Source organism: Lutra lutra, chromosome 2 (assembly GCF_902655055.1).
Source record: "Lutra lutra chromosome 2, mLutLut1.2, whole genome shotgun sequence".
NCBI lineage: Eukaryota > Metazoa > Chordata > Mammalia > Carnivora > Mustelidae > Lutra > Lutra lutra.
The window spans coordinates 56,071,280-56,087,822 of record NC_062279.1 but is presented as its reverse complement, the minus strand read 5'-3'; the positions used below and the strand labels follow the sequence as shown (position 1 = coordinate 56,087,822).

General features: G+C 48.7%; 1 protein-coding gene across 1 annotated transcript; it reads right to left on the bottom strand.

Moving 5' to 3' along the window:
* Nucleotides 1-420: 420 nt before the first annotated feature.
* RP1L1 (RP1 like 1) lies at nt 421-13,920 on the bottom strand. Its single transcript, XM_047719813.1, has 4 exons — nt 13,312-13,920; nt 7,367-7,508; nt 1,104-5,585; nt 421-1,016 (listed from the first exon to the last, which is right to left on the bottom strand). The coding sequence occupies exons 1-4, from the start codon at nt 13,918-13,920 to the stop codon at nt 421-423; spliced, it is 5,829 nt and encodes a 1,942-aa protein (XP_047575769.1).
* Nucleotides 13,921-16,543: the final 2,623 nt, after the last annotated feature.

Genomic DNA, 16,543 nt, shown 5'->3' with positions numbered 1-16,543 from the left:
AAAAAGCACCTCAAAGTGGAATGAGGTGAATGCCAAGAGAGGCCAAGGGGAAAAATAACTGGAGATCAATAGGGAAAAGAATGAGAGCAAAAAACAAACACACAAATAAAAACTCTCCCGGAACATTTCCAGTCAGTTTCATCCTCTTGGGTTCAGCAGGAAAATGGAGGGGTCCAGTTGACCTGGGATAACAGGGCAGATCTGAGATAACCCTCCTTCACGCTGAGCATGGGATTGCCCAGTGGGGCCCTGGGAAGCTCCAGAATTTAGAACCCAGGGACAGTGTGGTGTGGCTGTGTCCTGTGGCAAGTCCTGATCTTTCTCCAAGCTGCTTGTACATCTTCAGGGGACCAAGCCTCGTTCAGGTGTGTAGACAAGTGTAAATAAAAACAGACCCATGACCGCCTTGCAGCTGGAGCTCTAGAAATCTAAGTCATCTTGGCCAAAGTCATCTGTCCTGTCCGTGGTGAAGTTTTTAAACCTCATTTCTGTGAAAGTAGGAGTTTTAACTACCTTCTCAACTTCTAGGCCAGAGGGCTCACCTGCTGCCTGCTCTGGAGTCCTTGGGCCCGAGGGGGCTCCTTCTTGCTCAGAAGCGGAGATTTCTGGATACATGCCTGTGACTTTTCTCTCTGAACCACGGACCCCCTTGGACTCCTCTTCGATGCTCTTCATGTCTCTGCTCAAAGGCTTTTCTTCAGAGCCTTTCTGAGAGAGCTGAGAGCAGTTTCCCAGAGAAGATATGTTGGAGGAAGTGAGACCTGCTTTCCAACCTGACCTCTGGTGGGGGCTGTCTCCACCTAGGGTAGAGGGCAGTGCTGGCTCTCCCTCTTGATCTGGGCTGCTGTTTCCAGAAGTCTCACCCAGCTGACCCTGTCCGGAGCCAGCCTCTGGGCTACCTTCTTTCTCCCCTTGGTTTCCGCCCCCTGACTCTGATTGCCGCTCTCTTTCAGCTTCCCGGGCCTCTGAAGTTTTGACACCATCATCCTGTCCTCCTGGACTTGGGTCATCTCTTCCTGAGGCTTCACCTTCCAAACTGGTGTCAGCCCCAGAGCCCTCTTCTGTGTTTTCTTCCTTTCCATCGGAGCCCTGCTCTTCCCCACCTGCTCCCTCTGGGATACTGCCTCGCTCAGCACCTGTGATCCCTTCTCTCTTCTGAGCAGTTGCCTCCTCCTCTTCCCCTCGGTGGTCTCCATCTTTGCCAAGGGTCTGGCTGCTCTCACCCTCATCCTGCTCCTCTGGCCCGGGGTCCTGGCCTAACCCCAGCTCCAGGCCTCCATTGGACTCCTGGATGGTCCCTGTCCCCAAGGGGTCCACCTGAGGTGGCTCCATCCCTCCCTCCTTAAGGGATGTCTTTGCAGCCTCCCCACTAGCACACCCTCTTTTCTTCTTCTGCAGAATATGCTGCAGGTCGAAGGCCTTTTCGATGGGTGCTCTGGGTGCCCCTGTTGTGTCCTTTGGGGACATGGGGATCACCTTCTTCCTCATGCAGGCCTCACAGGGACAAAACTCTTCACCCTCAGCCTCCCCAACCAGCCAGGTGCCCAGGGTTCCACTGAGGGTGGACGCATCCTCCTCCATGGGGAAGGAGCTGGGCCCCTGGCTTCCAGCCTGCCCAGAGAAGGCCGAGAGGTGCCGCAAGCCCTGGAGGCGACGTCTGCGCTGCTCTGTCTGCAGAGAGAGCTCCCACCGGAGGGCTTCCCGGGCCGGTGTCTTTCCCCCTGCCTGGCTCTGGATCTTCCGAAGCTCATTCTCAGTGCTCTCTCGGAGCCGCCAGTCCAGGTCCTGCTGCAGCTCTGCTACCATCTGGTCCAGCAGGCGGTCGTTCTGCAGACTCCAGCGGGCTCGGAGCTCAGCTGTGGCGCTGGCAAGGTGAGCCATGAAGGCCTTCTCCATCTTCCTCAGCAACCTGGACACCCAGAGGGCGTCAGGGTCCAGAGGCACTCTGTGGGCCCGAGAAGAGCTCCTCTCCCCAGGCCCCTGGGTGTGCTTGGCCTGGGTTTGCACATGGCATGGCTCAGCTGCTTTGGGCAGCTTCTCCAAACCAGGCTCCATTTGGGGACCTCTGGTATTTGGATCCCTCTCGCTGAGGCTCCTATGGAGCTCTGTGGGTTTCTCTCTTTCCCCTGGAGGACAAAGTAGAGTGGAGGCAGGGTCTCCCCCTGCTTCTTCTTCCTGCCCACTCTTAACTTCCTGGGCTCCCTCCCCATCCTGAGAGTTGGCCTCTGACAGTTCTTGTCCCATGACTCTTTCCTCTTCTGGGAATCCCTGGACACCCTCTCCTTGCAGTGCTGCTATTTCTTTTTCTTCTCCAACTTTCTCTAGCAGGGCCTCCTCATCTTGCGCTGTATTTTCAACCTCTTGGTCCAGGTTATGTCCCAGAACCTGCCCCCCGCTGTTTCTCTCTGCCTCATCTTTTCTGCTGGCACAAGTCCATGCTTGGGCATTTGAAGAGGCTGTGGAACCACTCAGCTGTTGGTTTCCTTGATCCTCTTGGTTCTCCGAGTTTCTAGAATCAGACCTCTGGGAGGGGATTTTCAAGGGCAATGCTATCTTCTCAGGGACCAGGGCACATTCCATGGCACAGGGTCCACTGCCCTCCCCTGAGCCTCCGGAACCACTGTGGACATCCACACCAGATGAGGATGTCGGCGTGAAGTCAGTCATGATGTCAGACCTGAGGCCTGGCAGAGCCTGGCACCAGCCAAGCTCCCAGAGCCCCAAGTCCAGCTCACCTCGCCTGAGGTCACATCCTGGCCACAGGGCCTGGAAGGTGCTCAGGAGCTCCTGGTACCGAGGAGAATCTATAAACCTCACTTTGCCAGTGGGAGGCCCAAGGTCTTCATCAAAGAAGTGGAGCCCAGCAAGACAGGTGATAAGGCCCTGGGCAGAGTGGCTGAGCCTCCTGCCCACTGTGTTGGACACTTCAGGCAGGCTGCTGGGCCGGCTCTGCTTGGAGCCCATCAGTACCTTCATGATCTGTATGGATGCAGAGACCTTGTGAGGTAGCACACACTGGCCCACACGACAGTCTGCGGCCATGCCTTTGCTTGCTCCAGCTTCCCTGGGGTCTTCTGAAACTCCATTACAAGGAAGACCCTCTTCTGACTTGAGATCAGCATCACCAGTTATTGGTAAGGCTTCATCTGGTTCTGCTTTCTCGCTGGTGGCCCTTTCATGTGACAGTTGTCTGACCTGTGTTGCCTCCCCTAGACATTCTGGGGAATGTCGGTCCACAGGGTCCTCCTTGGGGCCTTCTGGGTCATCCCCTGCCACATCTGTGCTCTCACTCACCATCTCACATTTCATGGGTATGGGCTCCTCTGGAATGTTGCTCAGCCATTCACGGACTACGGTGTCTGGTGAGGCTTGGGGCAGAGCACCCAGCATCATTCTGCCATCTTTCTCTTGCCCCTCTAGGTTTTCCCCTCTACCAGTAAAATTCTTCCCCTGGTATATTCTCCCAGACCTGGGGCCACAGCTGGAACTGCCCCTTCTCAAGCCTTTGACTGCTTTCCCCATAGCCCCTGACTGAGAGCCAGGGGGTCGGGGGCACCATGCATCAAGCATTCCCTCCCCCAGCTCTCCCCCACCTGGCCTGCAGTCAGCCCTGGGGCTGCTGCTACATGAAGGGTGTTTATTGACAAAAGGCCATGTTCTTGGGGGAGTGGGACAGTATCTGCTGCATGCCAAGGAGACCTCAGAGAAAGGCCCCAGGCTTCCCAATGCCTGGGAGGTCTGCAGGGCATGAGACTTACAACTGGGGGTCCTGTGGAACAGGCATGTGCTGATCAATGAGCAGCTGCAGCCTTGATGGGCTCCTGGCATCCCTGTGTCAGGCTGTCCAACTGGCAGAACTAAAGGCCAGGAAGGTTTGGGAATGCTGCCCCCTGCCTTTTTGTCTAGACCATCAGCTTGGTTGCTCAAAGAGTCTGATGTGTTGGAAGGTGTGGGAGCTGATGAGCATGCCCTGAACTCAGGGTCCCCTTCAGCCTCAGCAGAGGGAGGGTATGGGGAATAGAAATTGGAAGCGCAGTCAGAATTGCTCGCAGGGGTAATGAGCGCACTGCTGACCCCCTGTGCATACTGGGAATGAAGAGAGGCAGAGGAGGGTGACCCTGTATCCTGGGAGACCTGGTTCCTGGTACTGGGAGAGTTTGCTGAAAGGGGTGGCACTGGGCCATTTGGGCAGACCCTGCCTCTGCTGGGAGGTCCCGGCATTTGCCTGGGCATGGGTGAGTCAGGTGGGCAGTGGGTATGCCTTCGGGTGTGGTGTTGACTGGGGCAGCCTATCTGAGCCCCTCGGCTGAAACCAGAAATGCTGGGTGAGGACAGAGCACTAGCTCTGCCCTTCTTTCTTCTCTTGCCTGGGACTGAGGCATAGGCAGAAGGTGGAGAACATCCTTCTGCAGTGTCCCCAGAGCCAGAATGACCTGGAGTCAGGGGCAGTCTCATCCCAGACCTACCCTCAGCCTGGGAGCTCCTGGTACCCTGTCCATTCTCTTCTGCCTGGGAGTCCTCATTCCTCAAAGACAAGGGACTCACCGTGGGAGGACTGGGGCCTTCCCCCTGAATGGCCTTTGTTCGGGAGGTAGTCATGGCTCTTGTCTTGCTCTGGCAGTCCTGGTGCTGTTCACTCCTTTCACTAGACTCCTCGTGAGAACCAGAACTCCCTGAGGAGTCAGAAAGAGCACCTACCGTGCCTCGGGTCTGGGGCTTCAGGCAGCTGTGGTGTTCCCTGCTGCCATGCCCTGCTCCCTGCTGACCTGGGGTCTCCCTAGTCCGTGATGGGCCATCAGCTTCCCACCCTGCTCCCCTCTGGGAGGCAGCCCCCGAGGCTAAATGTAGGTCACAGCTGCCCACGCTGCCCTCTGGAGACCTGGAGCAGCAGGAGGGGTTTGACTCGGAGTCTTTGGGGGGTCTGTTGCTGGAGGCAGGGCTGTCACTGTCCTTGCTGCTTCTTTTCCTTCTAGTGAACCCTTTGCTACAGGGCCTCCTGGAGTGGGAGTGTTGGGTCAGCCTGGATCTCCTCCGAGAGGCCATCCCCTCTCCTTGGGTGGAGTACAGGGGGTTCATCCAGATCTCATACCTGGACCCTGGCTGCCATAGGCCTTGGCCACAAGCTTCTTCACATCCTGCCTCACAGGGCCCCTGTCCCTGTGCCTTAGGTTCTGAGGAGCCCCCAGGGTGGTCCTCCCACACACAGCGGAGGGAACCCACCTCCCCCAGGACAGGGACCTCCTCACTGGCTGCTGTCAGGGCGCTGGCCCTCCCTACCCTCCTGGACCATAAGAGTGCGTCCTCACCAAGTAGGTGGAAGCGGACTTTCATCTCTATAGACAAGCTGCCATCTTCGTTCATGCGGATCTTTTTCTCAACATCATCACTGGCCACCAATGGGCCAAGCTGGGCAGGTATGTCCTGAGGGTGTCCATCATGAGCGAGGTCCATCTGAGCATGATGCAGGGACACCGGGGGGTCGCTGAGACCAGACCTCTCTGATAGCAAGGAAAACCGCTGTGGCCGGCTGCCGGACCTGGACCTTGAGTGGATCACACTCTGCTTGGCCTTTGGCCCCCAGCTTCCTGGCACACAATGAAAGTATGAGAAAAGAGGAAAGACAGTGAGCTACTAGGGGGAGCTTCAGGATCGGAGAATAAAGGCTAATCATGAGCCTTTCATCACCCAAACATCCTGCCACCCCTAAAACCACAAAGTAAGGACAAACCCTTCTAGAATGATTATCCAGTCTGTAATTTAGGAACCAGCTTTGAGATGAACTTTAAGTCTGAATTCTGTCTCAACTCTGCCACTTCCTTGCTGTGTAGTTTTTGGCAGAGCCTCTTTACTGAGTTGTAAAATAATAATGGTAGGTTTGTTTTGATGATGCAGGGCAATGAACATAAAACTTTCTGCAGAGTTGCTAGCACAAAGTATGTTCTCAATAGACAACAGAGTTGGCAGGCAGAGCAGCAGTGCCCAGAGCTAACTCCAGGTCTGGCTCGTGCCCACCCCCAACACAGGAAGCAAAATCAATAAGATGCTGCATAGGCGCCTGATTGTAAACTGCAAAATGCTTTGCAATTATTAGTGGTGATTTATCATCCTAACACTCATCAAGCTTTGGGGGTGATAAATGATTGCAAGAAAGGACCTGGACACACAATACCAAGTCCTGATAGTCCAGCCTGCACTCTAGCCATGAAAAAGAAGAAAAGGGAGCCCTTGAAGGAAGAAAAAGCGATCCCAAGTAATAATGAAGCCCTTAGTGCTTTCTCATTTAATCTCCTCCTGCTTGGGAAGAGGAAAGGGCTAGTGGAGGCTGAGCCTATGGCCAGCAAAAGAACAGATCCTTCCACTTGAGTCCTTCTAGACAGAAGGTTTTGCCAAGTTCTGCTCTTCCATAAGCACGTAATGAGATTGGGAGCTCCTCCAAAGCGGGGCTCTGTGGATAAAAGGTCTTTGTACCTCTAGCACCTGGCATGCAGTAATCACCAAAACCATTATTGTCATTTCTTTTTTTTTTTTTTAAGATTTTATTTATTTATTTGACAGAGAGAGATCACAAGCAGGCAGAGAGGCAGGCAGAGAGAGAGGAGGAAGCAGGCTCCCTGCCGAGCAGAGAGCCCGATGCGGGGCTCGATCCCAGGACCCCTGAGATCATGACCTGAGCCGAAGGCAGCAGCTTAACCCACTGAGCCACCCAGGCGCCCCCATTATTGTCATTTCTTAGCAGCATTTCACAAAGGATATTATTTTGTTTATTCACCAAATTGGCACATTTCCATTCCAATAATTTTGCTGAAAATTTCAACCTGCAGTTGTTAATTATGCTTTTAAAATAATGTGTTTTTGAATAACAACACTTATACTCTGGCACATAGTAGGCTTTTTTGGAGAGATATACATACAGTTGGATCAGTTGGATGTAGAGATTGATGAATAGATGGAGGATTAATGATCATTGTTAGTTTTAGTCCATTTGGCTTCTATTGTTGCCTAAGGGAGTCATGAAAGATTCAGATGCCACATACCCATGGTCCATTGCCTCCATAATGTCATGTCCACCATTGTCCTTAATAAAGCTTATTTTAGATCCTAGAAACTTAGAGTTCAAGATCTCCTAATCTCTGTTCTCTTTAAATACCAGACTCCCCTCTCTCACACACCAGTCAAATTTCAACCCAATTAAGATCGATGGCAGTAAAAAAGAAGAATAGGCAAGGATGACCCAAAACAACTGGGATACATAAAAATTGGAGCCAAAAGGCAGGTTTTTAAAATTATCTGGAAGGGATATCTGCCTAGTCCTACTGAACCACTGTCCAGTGCAAACAAAATTGGGGAAACTCTAAAACTAACTCACCAGTTTTGTTTCTTGGAGTCTGCCCAGATAAAGTTTCAATTCCATATCTTCTAGAATCTTCCATTGCCAGAGGTTTGAAAGACTCATAGCCGGCACATACTAGCACTGAGGGACTGTGGATCAGACCCTTCAGAGAGTCCACCTGAAGAAGGAGAGTGTTGAGTTAGGAAGCCTAGTTTGCAGAGCTCATCTACCCAGGAGACATAGGTAGAGGAATAATCCCATCACTCTGACCCTTTGCTGAAGTTTGCACATCTTACCCCAGAATTCTGATCCTATCCACTTGCCATAATACCTCCATAACTAGCTGGGGGCTTAGGTCCTATCACCATGACCTTCCTCTCTACCTATACCTCTCCCTCCACCCACTATAAGTCTTGTGGTTTAGGGGTTCTTCTGGATGCCTCAGGTGGAAAACACTTCAAGAAGTCTTTGGCCTGCTTCCCTGCCCACCCTTGCAACCTCCAGAATATGTATTTTTTTTTTTTTAAGCAACCAAAGCAAAAGGGCCTCCAGGTTCCCTATGGAAATCTGATTGACTATCTCACTCATTTCCCACAAAGAGTTCTCTCCTGGGTCCAATCTTTGTTTTCCTGTATAATATTGAGCCCATCACCTCTGCTTTCAGCCCTTCTGGAACAGAGAAGGGCAAGGCTGCTCTCTGTACAGGCTCCTCCAATGATTCCCTAGGCTCCAGACCAGAGGCTTATGCCATCCTTTCCCACCTACCCTAGGACATCCTGGGCTAGATGCTGAGCAGACAATTGCATTCCAAGAAACAGGTCCCTGCTTTTAGAAAAATTTCCATGGCTCTGAGGCCCCTATGGCACATGTGAGACTATGCACTATTTATGACATTATATTGTAATTGGTATTGTTGAGGGATTTAGTTTCATCTTCAAAGGGCTGAATCTGTTCTTCTTTATTTTCTCAAATCAGAAGGGTATGTTCATTAACAAGGAAATGAGAAAAAGAGAACTCTTGCATCCTCTCCCCACAAGTGACACTAAATTAGCTGTCCACCAGGTCTTTCAACCTAGTTAATTAGAAGTTTCTTTCAAATTACTAAGCACATTTCTTTGTTGATTTAGAACTCTACTGCATCACAAAAATACAAACATAAACCAAGTCTATCAATTTACAGATGTACTCATACTTCTAGGAAATCAGACTTTCCCAAGGGGGAAAAAAAGAACTCAGGGCTAAATGATGCTCTCATCCTAAAAAGAGGTCAAGGTTTAGGATCCACACTCAGAAAGAGGTTTATTGAGAGGATATTGAGAGTGTTCACCTAGTCAAGGATCTGAAATCTGATAACCATGCCACAGCCTGCCTTGGGGAGCAATGAGACCATTTTGTTTACAGAAACTCTAATAGTTCTACATTAAGTCTATATGAAAACACACTAATATATTTTCTCCAATTAACTTATTTTTGTACCTGCTCTCTCCATTTTGCCATACCCACTAAACTGTAGCTAATTGAAGGTAGGTACCTAGCCTTATTTTCTGTATCCTCTGCATGTAGCACATGCTGATACACAGCAAATGTGCCATAATTTAGGAGTTTTCTTTTATTATGACTCTGACATTATTAGTGTTGATTCTGTCATTTGCCAGCCATGCAACTATGAGCAAATTACTTAACTTTTGTGCCTCAATTTTCTTACCTATACAAAGGAAGTAATAATATGAATTGCCTTGTGAGTTTGTGTGGTAGAGGTCATGTCCTAGATTAGTTAACTTCTATTTTACTCTCTTTCTGGTATAATTTCCAGTATGGCAGAGTATACAAAGCTCTATATACATTTTCTGGACTCCCTTGCAGCTAGAATTCTAACTATGAAATCATTTCTAATAATTAGATGCACTTGCACAAGTTAAGAGAAATGACAGTGAAGGAGAACACTTCTTTCTTTTGCTTTTGACTGTTGCCACAAAAAAAAAAAAGTGTCAAAAGTATGAAGGGGTGTGTGCAGCTGAAATGGCAAAAGCCACACTCATTGTCCCAGTACCTAGTCACCAGCATTCTGGTTATCAACAGACAGCAGTAGCACATGACCCGCCTGATTCCAGAGCACAGAAATGGTGGGCTAATACTGAACTCAGTTATTCCAGGGACTTCATCCCAACAACCCACTTGCTTGATTGTGTTAAGTGTATCTTCCCAGATGGGTCAATTCTGTGATATTCTGGGAATTATTTCCAGAAATCAAGCCTATGCTCCTCCAGCTCTCCAATCTTTAAGCCCAAAACTCTCTGTGCATAATTTCTTCATGCTTAAGATACTTTAAGAGTTTTCTGTTGCCTATACTGAATCATCACTGATTCAAGGTGCAGTATCTGATATTGTTGCAGGCAATGGAGCCTCAAGGATAGGAGCCTTGAATTAGTCATCTGACCTGATTGGGTTTGAAGGCAGTGATAATCTGGTTACAATGGGATACTGGTGGTCTCTGGCACAAAGTGATAAACAGGCTCTTGAATGATCACCTCTGATAGTAGAATGCAGCTTACTGAGAGCAAGACTTTGACCATCACTGGCTTCCGTGATAGACCTTTTTCATGAGAATGAGAGCTGCAAGGACTATGGAGTAGGCTGGCTTCTCTGACTTAAAAAAAAATGGCAAGCTCAAGGTCTAAACTCTCAGTTCAGGGATAGCCAGAAGACTTGGGTGTTTCCACTACTACTATAAAAGAATGTCTTTTCTATAGTTGCCAAACATCAGATGCAGAAACAGATTCTTCTAGTTGTTGAAATAAAACTGAAATGATTGTTTCGTGATCCATCAAGCCATAAAGCAAGTGTGTCAAAGCAGCACCCCATCATCAGGAGGTGGTGACATGGACTAGATCAGGCTCCAAACATTTGAACAGAAGGCATAAGTAATTTTCATGAGTCACACTCCCATTTCATCTGCTTCTGCTGCATTGCCACCTCTCCTGCCCTCCCACTTACAACTTCCTGGAGGAGTTCCCTATGACCACTTAACTGAAGAAGAAAATATTTGATTTTGGGTTTCAGATGGTTTCACAGGATGTGCTGACACAAGTCAAAAGTTGACTGCTACACCATTACAGACCTACTTGGGGGGCCATGAAGGGCAGTGAGGAAGGAAAGTACAAGACATGGTGTGATTTGACTGGCTACTTTTCATGTAAGGAGCAATGGCAGAAAGTCCTATGGCAATTCATAGGAAGTGGCTAGCATTTCAAACTGACAATCAGGGCCTTGGATGGAATAAGACTGGAGTGTTGGTGACAAGGAACTCTAGAGAAAAATCTAAATGGGTCTCCCAGAATGTGTCTGGAGAATAAGAACATTTGTGTCCCATGGAATTCCCATCAGAAGGTGATAATCATGTGGACAAATGACCTATTTTAATGGCTATTAGTCATTCTTTTCCTTCAACCACCTCAAGGGGTGCTCAGTTGGTTCATGAGCAGAGTGGCAAAGTAAACATGAACTAGGAATGTAAAGTACCTTATTCATGTGGGTCTGATGCCATGTCTGCTGAGAGTCCAATCTTCCAAGAGCAGAAATCCATGCTAAACTTGTGCCCAAACACTTGAGATTTGCAGCATACCTTGAGGTGCTCAGACATCCAACTCATGGGTCATTTCATCTCATTTCTTTAGGTCAGAGAAGCCAGCCTTCATAGTCCTTGCAGCTCTCATTCTCATTAGAAAGGTCTATCATGGCAGCCAATGATGGTCATTGAACCCCTCCATCAGGGGGAGAGTAAGAAATGTGGATTCACTGGAATAGACACTAATTTTGAATATATATTTCCTTCCTTGCCCAAATCCTTCTTCCAGTATCACCATCTGTGGACTTACTGAATACCTCATTCATCATTGCCATAATACATGAGAATTACTTTTATCCAAAGAACTGATTTCATAGCAAAAGGAGTGAGGCAATGCACAAACACCCATGGAGTTCACTGTGTAGCCATATCCCCATCACCCAAAAGTAACTATAACTTATAGAACAGTGGATCATCCTATGGGCACCAGCTCAAAGGAATCACTTTATAATGTTGAGGCATTATCTTGCAAGATGTGATATGTGCTCTGGACTGGCAACCACTCTAGAGTATAGTGCTGTTTCTGCACAGACAACAGATACCTGGGAATTAAAGGGTGGGAATGAGAACAGCTCCTCTCACTATTACACCTATGACCTAGCTACAGACATTTTGCTTCCCACCCCAACAACTTCAGGCTCTGCTAGTTTGGAGGACTCTGGTCCAAGGGAAAGTGTCCCCACCAGGAGACACAACAGGGGGTCATTGAAGTTGAAAGTTGAGACAGTCCCTTGGCCATATGAACCAAGAGGCAACAAAGGGGGTTCTGTGTTGAACGGGTCTGTAATGGGTCTCTCAGAATGAGAGTTTGGATCCTATTCAAACTTGGTTAGGGGGGATAGGATGCTATTACGTAAATAGGGTCAGGGAAAAAGTAATCTATAGCCCAGGGAATCTGTTGGGTGATTTCTGTGGCTGCCATATTCAGTGGTAAAAATTAACACAAGAATACAACAACTCAGGAAGGACCCCCAAGGGCTCAGAGTCTGCAGGAATGATGTAGCACATGCTAGCACATTGTAAATGCACTATAATTTAGATGATGGAAATGGTCCACAGCCACTCTACCATAGCTATAACCATATTCAGCTGAGGTGTTGGCAGAGGGCAGAGGGAACATAAAATGGACAGTAGAAGGAAACCTAATACCATCAATGGCCTGGCAGTAGGTAACCTAGTTTTCTTCACAACACTGCTAAGCATAAATCAATTTTCTATGTTTTGCCCTTGCCTCCCTCTAGCACTTTTTATAAGGTATTTTGGTGACTTGACAGTTAAATCTTAGGACAGAGACTACAAAGGTGGGCTTGTGCCCAGAGGATGGATGGTACAGTGCTGATGTGACTCTGGGGATAAGGCAAATGTATTTTGATTGTAGGAAAGGTAGCTACATACTTAGGTGGGAATATGCTGCTGTAGCTGCTGCTTGTAAATTTAAGCAGTGGTAGAATAGTGTATGCAGGTGTTAAGTAGCGATAGGATTAGATTACCGGGAAACTGTTGATTAGATCAAGCCACCTCCATCCTCCATCCTGTGCACCTATGGTATACATTCATGTTCTGCAGGAGCTGAAAAGGCAAAAGTTATATTCACTAGCCTTCTCCACAGTTCAGGCTGTATGCAGATTGCGTTCTCCATCAATTAGATGCACTTGATCAAGTCTGGGAAAGCAAGGAGGGCAGACACCATCTCTTCTTGATTCTGATTGTTGTTGCTGTGAAGGAAATGTGTGGGTACCAGGAGGCCATAGCAGCCCAGGCAGCAGGCTAGTCCCGGAACCCCAGTGCTCCTGCGTGTCAAGAGTGCCAAGATGCAGCTGTGGCAGTTTCCTGGTCCCAGCTTTATAAGCTTGGATACCACTTCAGAGAAGTATCCTTGAACCAATAATCATAGTAGCTTCAAGCAGGGTAGTAGCTTCCTGCACTATGCTGGGAGGTATTCCTGTAGATCCAGCTTAGAGCTCATGCCTCCAGCTGTCCAAATTTTGGGAATCCCATAATATTCTGCATTAGATTACTTTCTGCTCAAGGTACTTTGAGGAGCTTTTGTTTTTCACACTGAAACTCTTCCTGAAATAGGTGGTATTGGATAATAGAAGAATTGGATAAGAAAATAATAAAAATGTGCAAGGCACCGTGTCTGGCACTCACTAAGCACTCACTAAATGGTAACCAAAATGCAAATAATAATTGCTTGTTTAACTGACTGCCTGTCTCCACTCCTTTAATTTACCTTTAATCAGTAGCAATGCAATCAGTGCCTCTTTTCAAGGAATAACCTCCCCATTCCATTTAAGTATTTTGATTTGAGGTCCAGAGAGCTTTTTAAAGGAAATAGCATACCTCAACAACCTACCTTTTTCCCACTCGTTGTGTACACCTGCTTCACAGGGAAGTGCAAAAGATCTGAGGCTTTGCTGAGAAAGGCTGTCATGTTTCTTGTATTTCTATGGCTGAGAACCAGAGTCTGCTGGAATCTAGGGTCTCCATTCTTAACCAGCATTATCTTCCTTGGGGCTTTAGGACCCTTGCAGGAAGAGGATGTTCCTGGTGCTTCATACCGGCTTTCAAGATCCCTTGATTGCTGAATAGATGGACTTCTCCATTGTGACCAACCTGGCCTACTGGGTGTTTTGGGGGGCTTCTTATCAGAGCAGAGGTAGCAACCACCATCTTCCAGCTGTTCCAGGGCACTGAGGCCATGCAGGCCGCGGGGTGTGGTGACAGAGCGCACCCCAAAGGAGAGAGGCACACGCTGAGAAAGCTCGTCCATTAGAGCACCAAAGCTCTTGAAAGCTCGTTGGTCAACAGCCAAGCGAACCCCAGCAAATCGGGGATCCCCTCGCTTGAGGAAGGTTATCTTCTTGGCTGGCGTGACCTGGGTGACAGAGGGAGTCCGGGCCATGGAAGGCAGGAAGCACTCACGGTGGCTCAGGGTCTGTGCATCCCTTAAGGTGCTGTTCATGGTGGAAAGGCCCAGGCAGCTGGAGTGGATCAGAGGAGGAGAATCAGAGAGCAACCCAGGGGAATTTGCCTTTCCTCTCTCCCCTTTGTTACAGAGATACTTCTAGACCATCCCAAGTTTGTACCACTCAGCTTTGTGGAAGCTGGCTAATCCCTTTTGGTGGAATAGAAGAAAGGCCAAAGGTCTGGCACCAGACAGATATGAATTCGAATCCCAACTGCCCACTTACTATCTGTGTGATCCAGGAGGTTAGTGACATAATCTGTGTCTTGGTGGATCCCACCTGTAACATGCAGCCATATTCACTCTGCATAGTGCAAGTTCTCATCTGTAACCCAGGGGAACTCTCAGCTCTCTGGATTCGTGTCTTCTGGTGCCAGATGAGCAGAATCCCTTGGCCCCAAACCCCTCAGGGACAGGAGTATAGACAAGGAGACTTGTAACCCAAAGAGGATACCACCATGTCTTCTCTTTATTATATGGTGATGTTTGCTTTAAAGTAAAAAGAATGTCTCCTTCCTCTCATCCCTCCAAGGTCTTTGGAAGATGCATGATGGACCCTCTGGGAGAATACCCCGGCCCACTGCTAGGGGGCTTAGCCTAGTCTTGATAGGGTTGAGCCCTTTCATCCAACTGTTTGTTTCCATTCCCACTTAGGGAAGCCCCACTGTCTTGCCGGGAGTTTGGAAAAGCCTCCTACAGGAACTCCCTGTCATTGCCACGCTCTGTTCTGTGTACCTGCTGGCCAAGTTGTCCTGAAACCCAGTTTTACCTGGGCATTTCCTGTGCTCCAAACCCTTCATATGGTTCCCCAGTGTCTGCAGAAGAAGCTCAGGCTTGTTACCCTGCAATTTGAGGGTCCCTCAGGCTTCCTTCTGGTTGCCCTCTTGAGCCTCAGCTCCTGCTTCCTTCCCACAGGAGTTCTCCTCTCCCACCCAGCCTCCTGGCTCCCAGACTCTGCCTGTATGGCACTTCTCATCCTTCTGCACCCTGCCTTGGAGTCCCTCCTTTGTGGAGCCTGCCTCAACCCTCCAGTCTGGGGCAACCCCATTTTCAGTACAACTTCCCCAACATTTCCTATATCCTGGGCCTGTATCCTTCTTGGCCAAGTACCCCAAGGCTGGGAGGCAAGTCTGTACTCCCTGGGGCTCCGAGCCCCATGCTCCATGCTCAGTATAGATCAGGAATCCAGGAAATACACACTGATTACTAACACAAATATTTCACAGATCCTCCTAACAATGCTTAATCCTGTCAGTAAACTGACACTTGGTGAATTACAGTCAGGTGAGGAATCTTTCCCACTCCCACATGGTTCAGACCACTGCAGGACCCTCATAAATGTGCACACTGCAAGGAAACGTGGTCTTCCCTGCTGTAGCCATGAGTCCCATTTATGGCTCAGGATCCCCCATCTCCCTTCCTTACCTTTGCTCTCTATCTTATCCACATTCATCTCAGGAGAAAGAACTCTTCTCTCATTTTCAAAAGCATGGTGCACAAAGAGGTCTTATAATCCTCTCTCATCTCTGCTACGAACTTTATAATTAGCTTCTTCAAACTCCTCCCTCCCGACTAATCCCTTTAAGCTGCTTTCCTAGACCTCCCACTAACATCCCTGAAGCGGCCAGACGCAGTTACCCAGGCGTGTCCTCCTGCAGTCCTAACCTTTCTTCCCACTTGATTTCCATTTTTACTTGCGTCCTTTCTGGCCCTTACCGAGACACTGAGAGGGGAATGAGGGGTGACTGTGTCCCCCAGTTCCCAATGTCACCATGTTCCCATTATCAATGTTCTCTATTGTCACTGTGTCCTCTGATGTCACCATGTTCCCCAGTGTCACGTGTCTCCCAGCATTGCTACATCTCCTATGCATTCTGCTGCCTCCAAAGGCTTTTCTGCTCCTTGCAGAACATTTCTGGGCAGAGATGGCCTTTCTAGAGACCACTGGAACAACAACTCTGCAGTGAGAAGAGGACCCTTCGTGGGGAAAGCAGAAACTTGGCCTGAATCAAAGGCAAAGACCATTCTGTAGTGCCTTGAGGACCTACGCAAAAGTGTTTAATATTGCAACATACACTCAAGAGGCTGACTGCCCCTTTCCTCTGGCATTCTAGAAAATAACATCTTTTTGAATTAGAATTCTCAATCTCCAACTGGCTTTTTTAAATAAAAAGAGAAATGGATCCAAAGTACCAAAGATCAGGCTAGTAGCCGCTACAGTTCACCATGAAGACTCCCTTCCAGCATGAAACCAAGCACATGGCCCCAAGAGAAGCTGAGGGAAACTATTGATCATCCCCTGCTGAATGCATCTAGGGGCACTCAAATATAACTAGGTGGCTTGTACACATGCATAAATACACATATAAACACATGTGCATATGCAGGGGCACACACACATGCATACACACACACGTTAGAAAGAAATTTAGGTCCCAGGAGAACAAGCTGAAGGATCCAGGGTGGCCTAGATCTGTGCCCTGTGAAAGGTGAGGGCACATATGACTCACGCTGCTCCTTGTGGGAAGGTGAGGCAACTGCTTGCTCTCTAGCCTCACTGACTGAAACAAACAGGTTCAGCTTCATCTCCTTGCAAGTCGCTGAGAAGTTAAGTACGACC

Excerpts from the sequence above, each read along its gene's own strand:
- RP1L1 (XM_047719813.1), bottom strand. The coding sequence starts at position 13,920 with ATGAACAGCACCTTAAGGGATGCACAGACCCTGAGCCACCGTGAGTGC. Across the intron at positions 7,509-13,311 it reads ACACAACGAGTGGGAAAAAG|GTGGACTCTCTGAAGGGTCT; the intron begins GTAGGTTGTTGA and ends CTCCTTCTTCAG. Across the intron at positions 1,017-1,103 it reads CAGTATCCCAGAGGGAGCAG|GAAGAGATGACCCAAGTCCA; the intron begins GTGGGGAAGAGC and ends GTGAAGCCTCAG.